This window comes from Rhinopithecus bieti, unplaced genomic scaffold (genome assembly GCF_001698545.2).
Source record: "Rhinopithecus bieti isolate Rb0 unplaced genomic scaffold, ASM169854v2 scaffold_15676, whole genome shotgun sequence".
Taxonomy (NCBI): domain Eukaryota; kingdom Metazoa; phylum Chordata; class Mammalia; order Primates; family Cercopithecidae; genus Rhinopithecus; species Rhinopithecus bieti.
Window position 1 is genome coordinate 557804 of NW_016809194.1, and position 16379 is coordinate 574182.

At 39.4% G+C, this 16379-nt stretch overlaps 1 protein-coding gene across 2 annotated transcripts in view; it reads right to left on the bottom strand.

Annotated features, from left to right (window-relative positions):
• The window catches only part of NDUFAF6 (NADH:ubiquinone oxidoreductase complex assembly factor 6), a 115257-nt gene that overhangs the window by 8603 nt on the left and 90275 nt on the right, over window positions 1-16379 (bottom strand). For both annotated transcript variants that reach the window (XM_017888821.1, XM_017888820.1), the window contains exons 7-10: window positions 7224-7326; window positions 5767-5900; window positions 4340-4441; window positions 658-714 (exon numbers count right to left, since the gene is read on the bottom strand). In XM_017888821.1, coding sequence (XP_017744310.1) covers window positions 658-714; window positions 4340-4441; window positions 5767-5900; window positions 7224-7326 — 396 coding nt within the window. The remainder of the gene's footprint in view (window positions 1-657; window positions 715-4339; window positions 4442-5766; window positions 5901-7223; window positions 7327-16379) is intronic.

The following is a 16379-nucleotide window of genomic DNA, read 5'->3' on the forward strand; positions in this document are numbered from 1 at the left end:
ATATGCACCGAATACAGGAGCACCCAGATTCATAAAGCAAGTCCTTAGAGACTTACAAAGGAACTTTTTAAAAATCACAGATTCTCCTAGGAACTGGCTTCTTCCTCAATCCCAAAAGTCTTACTTGGTAAGAAGACTCCAGGAATCTATATTTTTAAAAAGTTTTCCAGGTTACCCCACTGCAACCAGCTCAGCAGTGGGCTATGAACCACTGTTCTGGAACCACTGCTACCATATGGTCAGGTCACAATGGAGCAAAAAATGAACAGAAGAGTAAGTAATACTTATATAGCTATAAGCAGCCTAACAATCCTACAAGGTAGTTTCTCCTATTATTCCCATTATACCTAAGAGTAAACTGAGGAATGTGGTTATTAAGGAACTTAAGGTCTCATTGCTAGTAAGGGGCAAAACAGATTCAAGCCAATGCAATCTGGCTGCAAAGTCAGTGCTAAAAACTCAGCTCACTTGCCTCTGAGAAACACAGAAACGACCCTCAGCAAAAGCATCAGTAACTAATGAAAGCCACCATGAGGGAGGGAAACAAAAACAAAGGCTCCAAACTAAAGAAGTGCATTGGGAACTTTATAAAATATAAAAACAGATCATACACATCTGCTTCATTAATTATACAGCCTTCTCTGTTAATCTACTTACCGTCTGAAGAAAAGCAGGAAATGCTTTCACAGGAACACTTTTGTGAAAGGACCTAGCCTAAAAAGGAAGAGGAAAGGAAGCTGGTCAAAATTAAGCAAATAAACACTCTCACTCTGAAAGCAACACCAGCAGTTTAACAATATTGATGGGGCCTCTCTCAAATGCAAGAAAACAGCTCATCTCCTGTAGATTAAGATTAGTTTCCTAAGCCTAAAGGACTCAGAAAAAAGTAACTACTGTAGTAAAAATTCCATCCTTTCTTAGCTTTAGCATCCTTCTTGGCTTTAGCATCTTCCAGCTACCTTACAGTATCTCATAACTTTGACTCCCCAGCTCCGGTAAGTGGGAAATGAAGAAATACTTGCATTACCAAGTCCTGTGCACCCCTAGCTTAGGCTGACTTTATCTCCTGTTTAAATGAGTAAGATCCTCCTAGGTGATCTTCCTGTGTTCCCTGACCTTTAATTCGTTCCATGCAGCCAGACAAATTAATGTCCTTACATCATCATTTCATTTTTACCTTCTTCAATTCCCTGATAGGTCGTTTCAACAATTCATCCAGGAATTCAAAGGCCCCCACATCTTGACTCTAACCTCGTCCATCTAACCTAATTCCCTACCACTCTGGGCTACGAACACCTGGTCACTCAGGTTGATGCCTATCATCCTGTATTCGCCAAGCCCACTCTTGTCTCCATGTCTTCATTTATACTTTCCTTAACACCAGGAAGAGCCCTCTACTTCCTGACTCACTTCTTAACGCATTACACTCCAGTTTGACCCTCAACCATCCCCTAAAATTACTCGATGATCATCCATGATTTACTAATCACCATATCTATCTTTTCTCTTCAATCTCTCTGCAGCATGTAAAACTCTGATATTCCCCTTTCTTAAATCTTCTCTTCCCTTGATTTTCAAGACACTGGCTCTCAGTTCTATTTCTCTGAACATTCTTTCCTTCCCCTTCTTCCTAATAAATTGCCTTTCTCCTTCACCTTGTAAACAGAGGTAGGCCTCGGGGTTCTGTCTCTGGTCCTCTGTACATTCTTCTTCAGCAACACCATCCAAACTTGGAGCTTTAATTATAAGCCTTTTATGTGGACGACTCTCAAATATATCATCTTTAGTCCTGACTTCCTTTAAAAGTCACAATCCTGCATTCTTCAATAGCCCATCTCCCTCTAATCCCCTCAAATTCAATTATGTCCAGCAGCTAGTCCAAAGTCTAATGATCTGCACCAAACATAGCAATAGTTTCTGCTGTCACTGTGGCTTTTGAATGGCACCATCAAAGTGCCATACTTGAATTCTTCATGCAACCTTCAACTTTCCCGCTATCTCATCTTGCCACAATCCAATTAGTTATCAAGCCTAGTTGATTCTACTTGTTATGTGTGGGCATGTATGTATACATACATATATAAATGTACATACACATACATAAACATCTACTGTCTCTAAATCATACTCCTTCTCTCTCCTAAGTCTCCTAACTGATCACCCAACCTCTAAACTCTCTTGTGTCAAACACTGCTAGCAGGGTTTCCTACTCTGCAACACTAATATCACTGCTTTATTTGATGATGATGATGAAAACTAACATATTTCATGTACAATATGTCGTACTACGTTTAAACTCTTCATATATGTTAACTCATTTATCCAAACGACCCTTTAAGCTGGGTGCTAAAATGATCCTCTACTACAGATGAGGAAACTGAAGCACAGAGAGGTTAAGATTACATGATTAGTAAACGGCAGAATTACGATTTAAAGTCAGGCTTCTGGTTCCAGAGTTTGCACTCTCATCCACAATACTCTAATGTCTTTCAAAAGCCTCTACAACTCCATAATCTTTCTTCAATCCGCCATTCCAAACCTATCTTCCAGGACCACATTTCACATAACCTATACACCAGTGGTGTTCAAACCTGGCTGTTTAATTAGAAATTTAGAAATTTTAATTCCTGGCCCCATCCCAGATTTACTATCCCAATATCCAGGAGTGATGCCTAGGAATCGGTATTTCTCAGGTGCCTTACATGTCCATTGACTGGGACTGCTCAGGGTCCACACAAAGCTTTCCTGCCTTTCATGATTCTGTAGTGTGCTCCGATCTTACCCAAAACTCTGCTAGCTAGTCCTAAGTAATTTCTCATCTAAAGTTCCATGTATTTTATCTATACCTCTGTCAGGGCTGAGAACTGTCTTAGATATTCATGAAATTAAAAAGAAGCTGAAGATAGTCTTTGCCCTCAAAGAGCTTACAATCTGATTACTTACATATTTAATATTTCACAAATATTTACTGAGTGCTCATAATGTACCAGGTACTTTAGATGCTGAAGAATATACAATAGAATCAAACAAAGTCACTTACATTCCAATGAAGTGGGAGGCAATAAGCAAACTTTTAATGTCAGGTAGTGAAAAGCGCTAAGCCAGGTAAGGAGACTGAGGGTCACGGAAAAGGAAGATGTTGTTTTAGGTAAGATGGCCAGGGAAGACTTTTCTGATAGGGTGACATTTGAGCACTAACTGGAGTGGAGGTGGGATACAGGGGAAGAAGCAGGAAAAACAGCAAGTGCAAAAGCCCTGTGGTATGCAGGTACGTGTCCAACTCTTTAGAATCTACTGAAGCCTAAGAAAAAAAAAAAAAAGGTTCACAAGAAGTACTAGGAAGAATTAGCATTATGGGAGCTAAGGAAATAGAACGTTTCCACCAAGTCTTCAAGAGCCACTGAAATCAAGAAACACTTCAAGGAGAACCAGAAAGGAATAACACCATGGAGATGAATGACAGACAATTTCAAGAAAGAGAAGTACAGTCAACAGTGTCAAATTCCAAACAAAAGTCCTGGAAAAGTTTAAGAGAAGAACTAACTCTTAGGGAACAACTAAAGTGACAGGCAGGAGAAATCAGGAACCAGTTCAGGAGCCAAGTCCAAGAATCAATGGAAGAAAAGTCAGTAAGTGACACAGAGAGAAAGAAGTCTATGATGTCAAAAAAAGAAGAAGAGTTCACAAAAACAAATTGTAAGTGACCATTGAATTTGGCAATAAGGAGAATTGCCAAACTAGTGATTGTTTATTAGAATGGGCAGGATAGGAACCAAATCACAGCATGATGAGTAGTGCCAAGGTGGAAAGGGCCTGAGGTAACAGTGAATGCAGACCACTTCCTTCCAACAGTTCACCTAGGAGAGAAAAATACCAACAGAAGGATCTACAGGCTGCCTGTAAATTCAGAAGGCAGCAGCAACAAACCAGAAGATAAAAGAGGCCACCTATCAGAGAAGCAAACTGAAAACACCAGCTGGGAGTGGCTGAGGGCGCAGTCCTGGGAGCGGGAGGAGAGACTTCGGCCTTGGGAGGCAGAAAGACACCCTGTCTTCCAAGAGAGAAGTGGATGGAGCACAGAGGAGCCCACATGAGAAAGCTCAGGCTTGATTTACTCAGTAAAGAACGTATTCATATGCTGTGAGGTGGGGGAAGGGACTTTTTTAAGTGAGAAAAGTTTACAACAGACTCTGAGATAAATCTACTGGGAAATCAATGAAAAATGGAATAAAGACGGCCAAGTTAGGAATATAATAACCATGTTCTAAGAATAGCCACATCTAGATATGATAATTCCCTAAATGATTTGGCAAAAAAAGAAAAAAGAAAGCCGACTTACATGCTTTAGGTGCAAGTGTGCCTGACTGGCAATGTCATATATTACATCTCTCACATTTTTATCTCGGTTCCTCCGTAGAATGTCCTCTTGTGAAACACCATGCTGTGTGGGGAAATATACATTACATTAGGAATCTAAAAGCACTTCCTTCCAACAGTTCACCTAGGAAAGAAAAATTAAATTGACAATGAAAACTAACTTAGCACAAGAGAACACATGACAGAACAGTACGTACAGTTTAATGCCTATTTTGTCTTTAAAAATGTGTGTGTGCGCGTGCGTGTGTGTGCATGTGTGGAGAGAGAGAAAAAAACAAGAATGAGAGAGTGACACTTGGAACATGCAACAGGATTTTTTTGTTTTTTGAGACAGGGTCTTAATCTGTCACCCAGGCTGGAGTGCAGTGGTACAATCATGGCTCATTATAGCCTTAACCTCCCAGGCTCAAGGGATTCTCCCACCTTAGCCTCCTGAATAGCTAGGAATACAGGTGTGCACCAACACACCCAGCTAATTTTTGTATTTTTGGTAGAGATGGGGTTTCCCTATATTGCCCAGGCTGGTCTCAACCTCCTGGACTCAAGCGAGTCTCCCAAAGTGCTGGGATTACAAGGCATCAGTCACTGCGCCTGGCCACAACAAGATGTTAATTAACAAGTTGTAGGTAAAACGAAAATATACAAGCAAGAAAACAAACATACAAAAAGTTTGAAAGAACAGATAATAATGAATCTCATATAGAAAACAAAGTTCTCGCCAGGTGCAGTGGCTCATGCCTGTAATCCCAGCACTTTGGGAGGCCGAGGCGGGTGAATCACAAGGTCAGGAGATCAAGACCATCCTGGCTAACACGGTGAAACCCCGTCTCCACTAAAAATACAAAAAATCAGCTGGGCGTGGTGGCACGTGCCTGTAGTCCCAGCTACTTGAGCGGCCGAGGCAGAAGAATCGCTTGAACCCAGGAGGCGGAGGTTGCAGTGAGCCGAGATCACGCCACTGTACTCCAGCCTGGGTGACAGAGCAAGACCCTGTCTCAAAAAAAAAAAAAAAAAAAAAAAACAAAGTTCTCATAAACAGATATTTACAATGGATTACTTACTCCAATAAAATTAAATAAGGAACAGGCTAAGGTGAACACTAGGAATAATTACTGCAGTTGCTTGGAAAGGAGGAAGGCATCAACATGAAGCTATACCAAATGAGGTTCTCTAGACCTTCCTACTCAAAGCTCCTCCAGAGACCTAAAATGCCTGATGGACACAATTCTGACTTGATAACTCTGGGATAAAAAGAGGAAGAGCATTTTTAGTAAGCAATAAGCATTCCTTTCAAAGCAATTACTTGAATAGACTAAGCAAAAAAGCAAAAGATAACTTCCTTCCCCATATTCCTGAGGTAAATATTAAAAGGACAAATTACAACCTTACCAGCATACAAATATCCATGGGAAGGAACACCTTTCTTCTGCTCCCATGATACGGTGTTGCTCTCAAGCAAGTGACAATGCCTTGTGCTTTTCCAATATGACTTGCAGCATGATCTGCATGAACATCCTTTATACCTACGATTTCAGAAATTATACAGGGCTGCTCTACTCTAAGTGCATAATAAATCAATAGAAATAGCACAGAGAAATCAGCTAAACATGTAAAAATAGACATATATCCTATGTTTTATATCTGAAAAAAACAGGATTTATGAGTGAAAAACGGCACAAAAACAAGTTGACCATTTACCACTAGCAGATATCTAAATCTCAATCTCAACTTTTAAACGACAGTTTTCCTCAGACTACAGCACACTAAGAACACATTTAGAATTTTAATCAGCTATCATGGAAAAACTTTACAAGTCTTCCATTTCTTCTCCTCTGTGCAATTTCCATATGACCTCATTTTAAGAATATGCTTAACAAACATTCTACTCTTTGCTCCCTCCTTTCATTGTGACGGCAAACATGTCACCAGAGCTGTGGGCCAGAACAGGCCTGGGAGATGCAATGGGGACTTGTATTATTCTTTTAGGGAGGTATAAAGATATATATTACCTTCTTCAAATGAGATGGTATTGTCCTTGGCCCAAATAATTTCCTCATTTCAATAAGACCTCACTAACTGGCAACAAAGTCAGAGGAGAAATCCTACCATCAAATTTTTTTTTTAAAAAAAGCAGAGAAAGAAAATCTCAAAACTTTTATAAATGCAGTTGTAGGCCAGGCATGGTGGCTCATGCCTGTAATTCCAGCACTTTGGGAGGCTGAGGCGGGCAGATCACGAGGTCAAGAGATCGATACCATTCTGGCCTCATCTCTACTAAAAAGTACAAAATTTAGCTGGGCGTGGTGGCATGCACCTGTAGTCCCAGCTACTCGGGAGGCTGATGCAGGAGAATCACTTCAATCTGGGAGGCAGAAGTTGCAGTGAGCCGAGATTGCACCACTGCACCCCAGCCTGGGAACAGAGCGAGACTCCATCTCAAAATAAAATAAAATAAAGTAAGTATGTTTTACTTCTTCTACTTTTCTTTTTCATTGGATAAGTATTATTAACAGGAAAGGAAGAGTCAGGTTATAGGCCTTCCAAACTGTAGGAGATGCTATAGTAAAAAAGTAAAGCCACCTGCAATTACCAGATTATTAATTTCAACATTCCCATGAGGTAAAGTAGCTGTATGAGAGCCTGAGTCTTGGATTACTCTGCATTACAAAGAAAGAGATATAAATTCCTCTTCTTGCTAACAACAACAACCACAAAAACTGTTCCTTTACAGATAGTACAAAGGAAGACTTTAGTGCTAAATTGGTCAAACTGCCAAATTATGAAAAAGTGAAATCTCAAAGGTATTTTACTGGAAAAAAGAAGTATGAAACAGAAAAACAACTTACCCAATATTTCTAGTGTTAAGTAAAGAAGAGAGCTCTGTGTGTTTTCAGCATAATTTTCCAGTTCCTTGATATTACGATATGCTTTATCATCTAGATTTTTTTCCTACATCAAATAAAATGCAAATAAAATCTGTTGAACTGTCAGTATTTTATAAAGGTGCTGTTTTTTTGCCCCAAAGAACTGAATAATAATGAATAAAAATATTTAGTATATGTTTAGTACACAAAAAAAATTACAATATTAAAGTTCTACATATTCAATACTTTCAAATTACCACCTCAAAATAAGACATCAGGAATAATATCAATGTATAAATCACCATGGACACGGCATTGTTTTTTTAATTTCATCTGAAGCCCAAGTTATCAAAATAAACTGACTTTACTGAGCTCTTATGTAAGCACTTTAGACATTATCTTCTTAACCCAAACAATCCCTCCACCAAGAGATAAGGAATTAATACTTTTCCCATTTTACAAATGAAGAAACTGAGGCATGGATCCATTAACATGTCCAAGGACACACAGTTAATAAATAAATGGTGGGGACAGGAACCCACATATGTGACTCTTGAATCTACACGGTCAATGAGGAAAAGGTACCTAGAAAAAGAAAACAGAAACCAGTGCCTACCTCATTACCCAAAAAGAAACCATGCTCAATAAAATAACAGGGTTGATTCCCTAAATACACTATATGCAAAAAACAGAAAAATGAGAATCTAATAGCAAGAACACTTAGCCACTTTTATAATAATACATTTACGAAGACTATTATTAGGGCAAAATATTATCCCCTATTTCACCCTCTTAAAATCAGAAGAAACTAACACCAGCATCAAATGCCATATGCAGGGTTTAAAAAAAAAAAAAAAAAAAAAAGAGGCCGGGCGTGGTGGCTCACGCCTGTAATCCCAGCACTTCGGGAGGCCAAGGTTGGCAGATCACCTGAGGTCAGGAGTTCAAGACCAGTCTGGCCAACATGGTAAAACCCTGTCTCTACCAAAAATACAAAAGAAGGCAGCTGGGCATTGTGGCGGGTGCCTGTAATCCCTGCTACTCGGGAAGCTGAGGCAGGAGAATCTCTTGAACCTGGGAGGCAGAGGTTGCAGGGAGCCGAGATCATGCCATTGCACATTGCACTCCAGCCTGGGCAACAAGAGTGAGACTCCGTCTCCAAAAAAAAAAAAAAAAAAAAAAAAAAAAAAAAGACCCCAGGAAATATTCCAAAAAAAAAAAAAAAAAAAATCATCCTTTATGGTTTGTTAAATTGAGACATAACTAACATACCATAAAATTTATCTCCTCAAATAATACAATTCAGTGGTTTTTAGTATGTACACAAAGTTGTGCAGCTATCACTACTATCTAATTCCAGAATATTTTAATGACCCTTAAAAGAAAACTTGCATCCATTAAGCAGACACTTCCCATTTCCCCCTCCCCTCAGCCCTGGCAAACCACTAATCTACTTATCTACTTTTTGTCTTCATGGATTTGTCTATTCTGGGCACTTCACAAAAATGGAATTGTATAATATGTAGCTTTTTGTGTCTGGCTTCTTTCAATTAGCATAATGTTTTCTTCATCTACTGGTACTTCATTTTTTTTAGTTGAATAAATTATTAATAATATTCCATTGTATGGATATACAACATTTTGTTTAACAACTAATTAACAGACTATGAGTTCTTTCTACTTTTGGGCTATCATGAATAATGTTGCCACAAACATTCATATACAAGTTCTGGGTGGATGTATGTTTTCATTTCTCTTGGGTATAAACCTAGGGATAGAATTTCTGGCTCTATGATAACTCCTATGTTCAACTCTTTGAAGAAAAAGTTGCCAAACTATTTTTCCAAAGCAGCTGCACCATTTCACATTCCCGCCAGCAATGTACGAAAGGTTTTAACATCGCCCTGTTTTCACCAATATTTGTTAACGTGCATCTTTTTCTTTTTTATCACAGCCATCTCAACAGCTGTGAAGTGATGTTTCTTTGTTTTGATAAGCATTTCTCTAATGAAAAGATGTGAAACACCTTTTCAGATGCTTATTGGTTGTTTGTATACCTTATTTGCAGAAAAGTCTTTCCCCATTTTTAAATTGAGGTTTTTTTATTGTTGAGTTGTAAGTTTCTTGCATATTTTAGATCATTGTCCCTTATCAGATATATAACTGGCAAATATTTTTTTCTTTTAGTACAATTTATCTATTTTTTCTTTTCTTGCTTGTGCCTTTGGTATCACATCTAAAAAACCATTGCCTAGCTAGGCGCAGCAGCTCACACTTGTAATCCCAGCACTTTGGGAGGCTGAGGTGGGTAGATCACAAGGTCAGGAGATCGAGACCATCCTGGCCAACATAGTGAAACCCTATCTCTACTAAAATACAAAAAAAAAAAAATTAGCTGAGTGTGGTGGCATGCACCTGTAGTCCCAGCTACTCAGGAGGCTGAGGCAGGGGAATTGCTTGAACCCAGGAGGCGGAGATTGCAGTGAGCCGAGATAGTGTCACTGCACTCCAGCCTGGCAACAGAGCGAGACTCCATCTCAAAAAAAAAAGAAAAAGAAAAAAAAAGAAACCACTGTCTAACCTAAAAGTCACTAAGATTTACACCTATGCTTTCACCTAAGAGTTTCAGTTTTAGCTCTTACATCTAGGTCTTTTAATCCAGTTTGAGTTCATTTTTGTATATGGTGTGAGGCAGGGGTCAAAACTTATTCTTTTGCAAGAGGTATCCAATTGTCCCAGCACCATTTGTTGCAAAGACTGTTCTTTCCCAAGTGAAGTGTCTTGACACCCTTGTCACTCAACTGACTATAAATATATGGGTTTATATCTGGACTCTCATTTCTATTCCATTGATCTATATGTCTAGCCTATATCAGTAACACACAATTTGATTACTGTAGCTTTGTAGTTAAGTTCCGAAATCAGGAAATGTGAGCCCTCTAACTTTGTTCTTCCTTGTTAAGATTATTCTGGCTATTCTGGGTCCCTTGCAATTCCATATGAATTTTAGGACCAGTTTGTCAATTTCTGCAAAAAAGAAAGCTGGAATTTTGATAAAGATTGCAATGAATCTACAGATCAATGTTTGCTCACAGTTCTTTACTTTTAAATATCCCCTTCAAAAGCCAAGTCTATTTTCATTAAACTAAAATGGTATCTCTGTCTTGGGTTCTCTAATTTTCCTTACCTTGTAAAACAGAAAAGATGATACCTAAAATAGGTCTTCTTAGCTAATATCTCTTTTTGGCTTCTTCTGATTATTGATACAGCCTATAGTTAGCAAACTGTATCTAAATAAACTAAGTAAACTTACATTTCCATGACAACAGCATGTAATTAATATCAGGCCAAGGGGAACACTGACCTAACAATGCGTCAGAAAGGTCACACATGTTAGGCCATGTCACACAGCAATTCACTGACTTGGCTGGACCTAGAACTAAGTTCTAAGAATTTAGTACAGGATTTCATTCACTGGAACTGTCAGACTTTCTTTATGCCCTCTACTATTTAGACACAGATCCAAGTACTGGGGTATACATAAAGGTATGTGCATGACTAGTCAAGTATTTGATGATATTAAGGAATAATTAGTAATTTTTAAGGTACGATAATCATATTATGGTTATTTTTTGTCTTTTTCTAAGATACATATTCATTTATAAATCAAATGATAAGATGTCTGGGATTTTCTTTAACATGTCACCAGATATTCTACACATGCAGAGTATTCTCTCTACTTTTATGTAAGTATGAAAATTTCCTTTTAAAAACAAAATTGTGGAGTGTGGTTGTGCATACACATGCCTCTGCCTGGGTGCCTGTCTCAATGTGAGGGTATGGGGGGCTGACGTGGGTAGCATGCAAGGGGAAAGTATGAATAAAATGGCATGGTTCTCTAAAATTTTCCTTCCTCCAAAATATTAATATACAATCAAAATATTTCCTTCCTGAAGAATTAGCTTAAGAATTAAACAGGAAGAAAGAAAGAGCCAGGCGCGGTGGCTCAAGCCTGTAATCCCAGCACTTTGGGAGGCCGAGACGGGTGGATCACGAGGTCAGGAGATCGAGATCATCCTGGCGAAAACAGTGAAACCCCGTCTCTACTAAAAAATACAAAAAATTAGCCGGGCGCAGTGGCGGGCACCTGTAGTCCCAGCTACTCGGGAGGCTGAGGCAGGAGAATGGCATAAACCTGGGAGGCAGAGCTTGCAGTGAGCCACTGCACTCCAGTCTGGGTGACAGAGCAAGACTCTGTCTCAAAAAAAAAAAGAAAGAAAGAAAAAAATAAAATAAAATAAAATAATTAAACAGGAAGAAAAAGCTTAAAACTTGAACAATTTTGACTTTCTCTTTCATCAATGATTTTCATAAGCCATCTATCTTTTAGTCAGATTATGTCTTTTAACAGCCAAAAAACAAAGAGGGTATTATAAGTTTCAGAAAGTACTAGAAATGATTTTCTGCCTAAAACTGAATAACAAACCAAATCAAAACTAAGTAAGGAAACATTTTGTAATAACTCATCACCAGATAGACAGGTTATGTTAAAGAAATATCAAGGAAAAAGAAAACGTCCCTAGAAAATATTTCAAAACATTTACAAGATTATATTTCTAATACTTTTCTACTAACTTGTCTTTTTTTCCTATACTGCTAATAATTTAACAATTCCACTTTCAAACAAAACAAAACAAGAATTACGCATCGAATACTGAACTTCTCTATTATGTAATATACCACGACTTTTTATTTTTTTAAATTGTAGAGACAGGGTCTCACTATGTTGCTGGTCTTGAACTCCCGGGTTCAAATTATCCTCCCGCCTCAACCTCCCAAAGTGCTGGGATTATAGGCATGAGCCACTGTGCCTAGCCACTCTGACTTCTATGCTTACTCATTACACGCAAATTTTTTTCCACAGGATAAAGATTCTATTTAGCAAAGTAACCACTCCTCGAAAAACAGAGTAACTAAAACTCCAACAAAAATAATCCACATGGTAAATTGTTACCTTAGCAAGTAAAGACACCCCAGTAGGAAAGAGCTCACTTAGTGCCCAGACACTTGTCTCTACTACAATTCTCCTTAAAGGAATCAAGGCTCTCGAGAAATGGGTGATTGCAAAGGTGAGGCAAGGGAGAGATTCAAGAGGATCCTAGAATATCTTACTGTGTCAGAAAATAAGAAAGTGCTCCAAAAAATGATGGAAGCGTGTCACAAGGACATGGCAGCCACTGTGAACAAGTTCCCTCTGTCCAAAGCTGGAACAACCTGAACACCCAAATCAGTACATGAGTGAATCATAAACTGTAAAAAACAAGAAATCATGTGTCGACACCAATAATTAATAAACAAATAAATATAGGAAAATAAGAGCTCATTCTTACAGCAGAATGCTAAGTGCCAACTGGTAAATGTGGACCAAGTGCTGAGGTTGAGAAGTTATCATTTTGCAACCATAAGAATAAAGACTGAATCAGACAAGAAGCATTAATGGCTACTAAGTTTAGGGAGAAATTTTGATGAGGAGGAGGATATTTACAGTCTTAAAGTCTCTCCTCAAAAACTGTTGATTACTGCAAGTGGAATTACAGTGGGAAAACCAGGCAAAATTGTGACTAAGTAATAAAAATTAACAAGGCCATAAAGGACAGGTGGACGCAGTGTGCCCCTACATGTGATACTCTGAGAAGGACATACCACCTATGAAGTATGCCGCCAGCTAAGAATCCATAACTTCAATCTAATCATGACAAAACATCAGACAAATCAAAAATTAGTGTTCTATTTTAAAAAGATGAGGTGGGGGGATACTCTTCAAAAATACCAGTGTCACAAAAGGCTAAAAAAAAGGCCGTGGAAATGTTCCAGATTAAAAGAAACTATAGAGACATGACAGTTAAGTACTTGACCCAAGATCAGATCCTCCACTGGAGGGCAAAATGATATTGTGGACATTAGGTCATCTGACAAAATTGGAATATGAATGGAAAATTAAATAAAATTGTTCTATCAAATTTAAATTTACTAAAGCCAGTAACTGTTCTGGCCGGGCACAGTGACTCACGCCTATAATCCCAACACTTTGGGAGGCCAAGGCAGGAGGATCACTTGAGTTCAGGAGTTGAAGACCAGCCTGGGCAACATAGCAACCTCATCTCTACAAAACATTTAAAAATTAGCTGAGCATGCTGGTATGTGCTTGTAGTTCCAGCTACTCAGGAGGCTGAAGGAGGAGGATAAAGTCCAGGAATTCAAGGTTGCAGTGAGCTATGATCACCCCACTGCACTCCAGCCTGGGCAACACAGCAAGATCCTATCTCTAGGAAAAAAATAGAAATTAAAAAAATAACTGTCCTGATTATATGTATCATTATTCTTAGAAAATATTAGGCCAGGCGCAGTGGCTAATACCTGTAATACCAGCACTTTGGGAGGACAAGGTGGGAGGATAGTTTGAGCTTAGGAGTCTGAGACCAGCCTGGGCAACACGGTGAAACCCCTTTTATTTATTTATTTATTTTTGAGATGGAGTCTTGCTCTGTCGCCAGACTGGAGTGCAATGGCATGATCTCAGCTCACTGCAACCTCCACCTCCCCAGTTCAAGCAATTCTCCTGCCTCAGCCTCCCAAGTAGCTGGGACTACAGGTGCACGCCACTACGCCCAGCTAATTTTTGTACTTTTGGTAGAGACGGGGTTTCACCATGTTGGCCTGGATGGTCTCAATCTCTTGACCTCGTGATCCACCCGCCTTGGCCTCCCAAAGTGCTGGGATTACAGGTGGGAGCCACCGCACTTGGCCATGAAACCCCATTTTTACAACAACAACAAAAAATTAGCCAGGCCTGGTGGCGGGTACCTGTAGTCCCAGCTACTTGGAAGGCTGAGGTAGGAGGATGGCTTGAGCCCAGCAGGTGAAAGTTGCAGTGAGCTGAGATCACGACACTCCACTCCAGCCTGGGCAACAGAGCGACACCCTGTCTCAAAAAAAACACAAAAAATAGGCCAGGTGCAGTAGCTTACACCTGTAATCCCAGCACTTTGGCATCCGCCGAGACAGGCGGATCATGAGGTCAAGGGATTGAGAGCATCCTGGCCAACAACCCCATCTCTACTAAAAATACAAAAATTAGCTGGCAGTTGTGGCACACACCTGTAGTCCCAGCTACTCAGGAGGCTGAGGCAGGAGAATTGCTTGAACCCAGGAAGCAGAGGTTGCAGTGAGCTGAGATCACACCACTGCATTCCAGTCTGGTGACAGAGCAAAGCTCCGTCTCAAACAAGAAAAAAAGAAAGTATTTACCGAGGCCAGGCATGGTAAAGACTGAATCAGACAATTCGCTCACGCCTGTAATCCCAGCACTTTGGGAGGCCAAGGTGAGTGGATCACTTTAGCTCAGAGTTCAAAACCAGCCTGGGGAACAAAGTGAGACCTCATCTGTACTAAAAATTCAAAAAAACATCAGCTGGGTGTGGTAGCATGTGTCTGCAGCCCCAGCTACTCGGGCCTGGGAGATCAAAGCTACAGTGAGCCAAGACTGTGCCACTGTACTTCAGCCTGGGCGACAGAGTGAGACCCTGTCCCTGCAAAAAAAAAAAAAAAGAAAGAAAAAAAAGAAAATATTCACTAAATTTTTTAGGTTAGGATTATGATGTACATAACTTACAATCAAATAAAATTTATCACAAAAAAATTATGAATGTGAATACACATATAGGGGAATAGGAGAAGGAGGAGAGGAACAAGAAACTGCATATGTGAGTGAGGAAAAATGATTAAACAAATGGGATAAAATATTAACAATAAGTGGGCCAGGCACAGTGGCTCACACCTGTAATCTCAACACTTTGGGAGGCCAAGGTGGGAGGATGGCCAGAGCCCAGGAGGCCAGGAGAGGCAACATAGTGAGACCTCATCTCTAGAAAAAAATTTTTTTAATTAGCCAGGTGTGGTGGCACATGCCTGTGGTCCCAGCTACTCAGGAGGCTGAGGCAAGAGGATCGCCTGAGCCCAGGAGGTTGAGGCTGCAGTGAGCCATGTTTGCACCACTGCACTCCAGCCTGCTGAATCTGGGTAAAGGATATGGAGGTGTTTGTCCTGCTTTGAATTTCATAACTTTCTGAAAGTTTGGAATTATTTCCAAGTAAGTTTTAAAATGTTTTTTTTCTGCCATGTCAACATTAAGCATAACATATTTTCACAATAAATAAATATAGTAGTGAAACATAAAATCTAGGGACATGCTATACTTCAACTAAGACTCCCAGATGTCACTGATACTTATGTAAAGGCCAGCATGCTCATCAATATGCATTACATGACAAAGGTGTATGTATGGAGAACAGAGCCCACTTTGCCTGGCAGGAATCTAATAGAAGCTAAAAGGGTTACATGGAGTTAGTTCCTAAGTGTTCTCGGCACTACTACTACTACATGGCAGGACTCTCCCCATAGGCCTCTCTTCCAAATCCCAGGAATCAGCCAATCAGTCATTACGGATTCCTGCTCTTGTTTTATTTTACACATGTCTGGGCCGATGGGCATGTTTGATTTTGTAGACCTTCAAGCACCATTCCTAGCATGTAAAAGTACTCAATAAATATTTAATAAATGAAAATGCCAAACTCCTATTTGCTCAAGGCTGAGGCTATAATGGCTGTAGATTCTTGATTATAAAATACAGCTCTGATTCGGAAGGAAATCAGAGACCAAGGTAAAAAAGTAAATACTTTAAAGAAGTTAGAAATCTGCTGAATGAAGTTTGAACTCTGGAAACTGAAGCCAAATAGAATAAAGACCTTTGCTACAAACATAAATTCAAACTGCAGCTAAAATTCATACACAGAGAAATGGGGAACCCATATAGAATGGATAAGAAATTATAAATATTCAACTATCTTGTACCCTAAAAATAACAATGAAACAGTGCAACAGAAAAGTGCTCTCTGGATAACACATTGTCATTGTTCCATCTATTTAATCTCCTCAAGAACCCAACACTTCAAATACCCAATATGCCCCATATGTTCCAGCAGGATGGGGAAGGATAGAGAACATGCAACAAGGACAACTGCACTGAACAAGACCTGCATCTTTCAAATATTCACATTTAGCATCAACACTGGTCACATC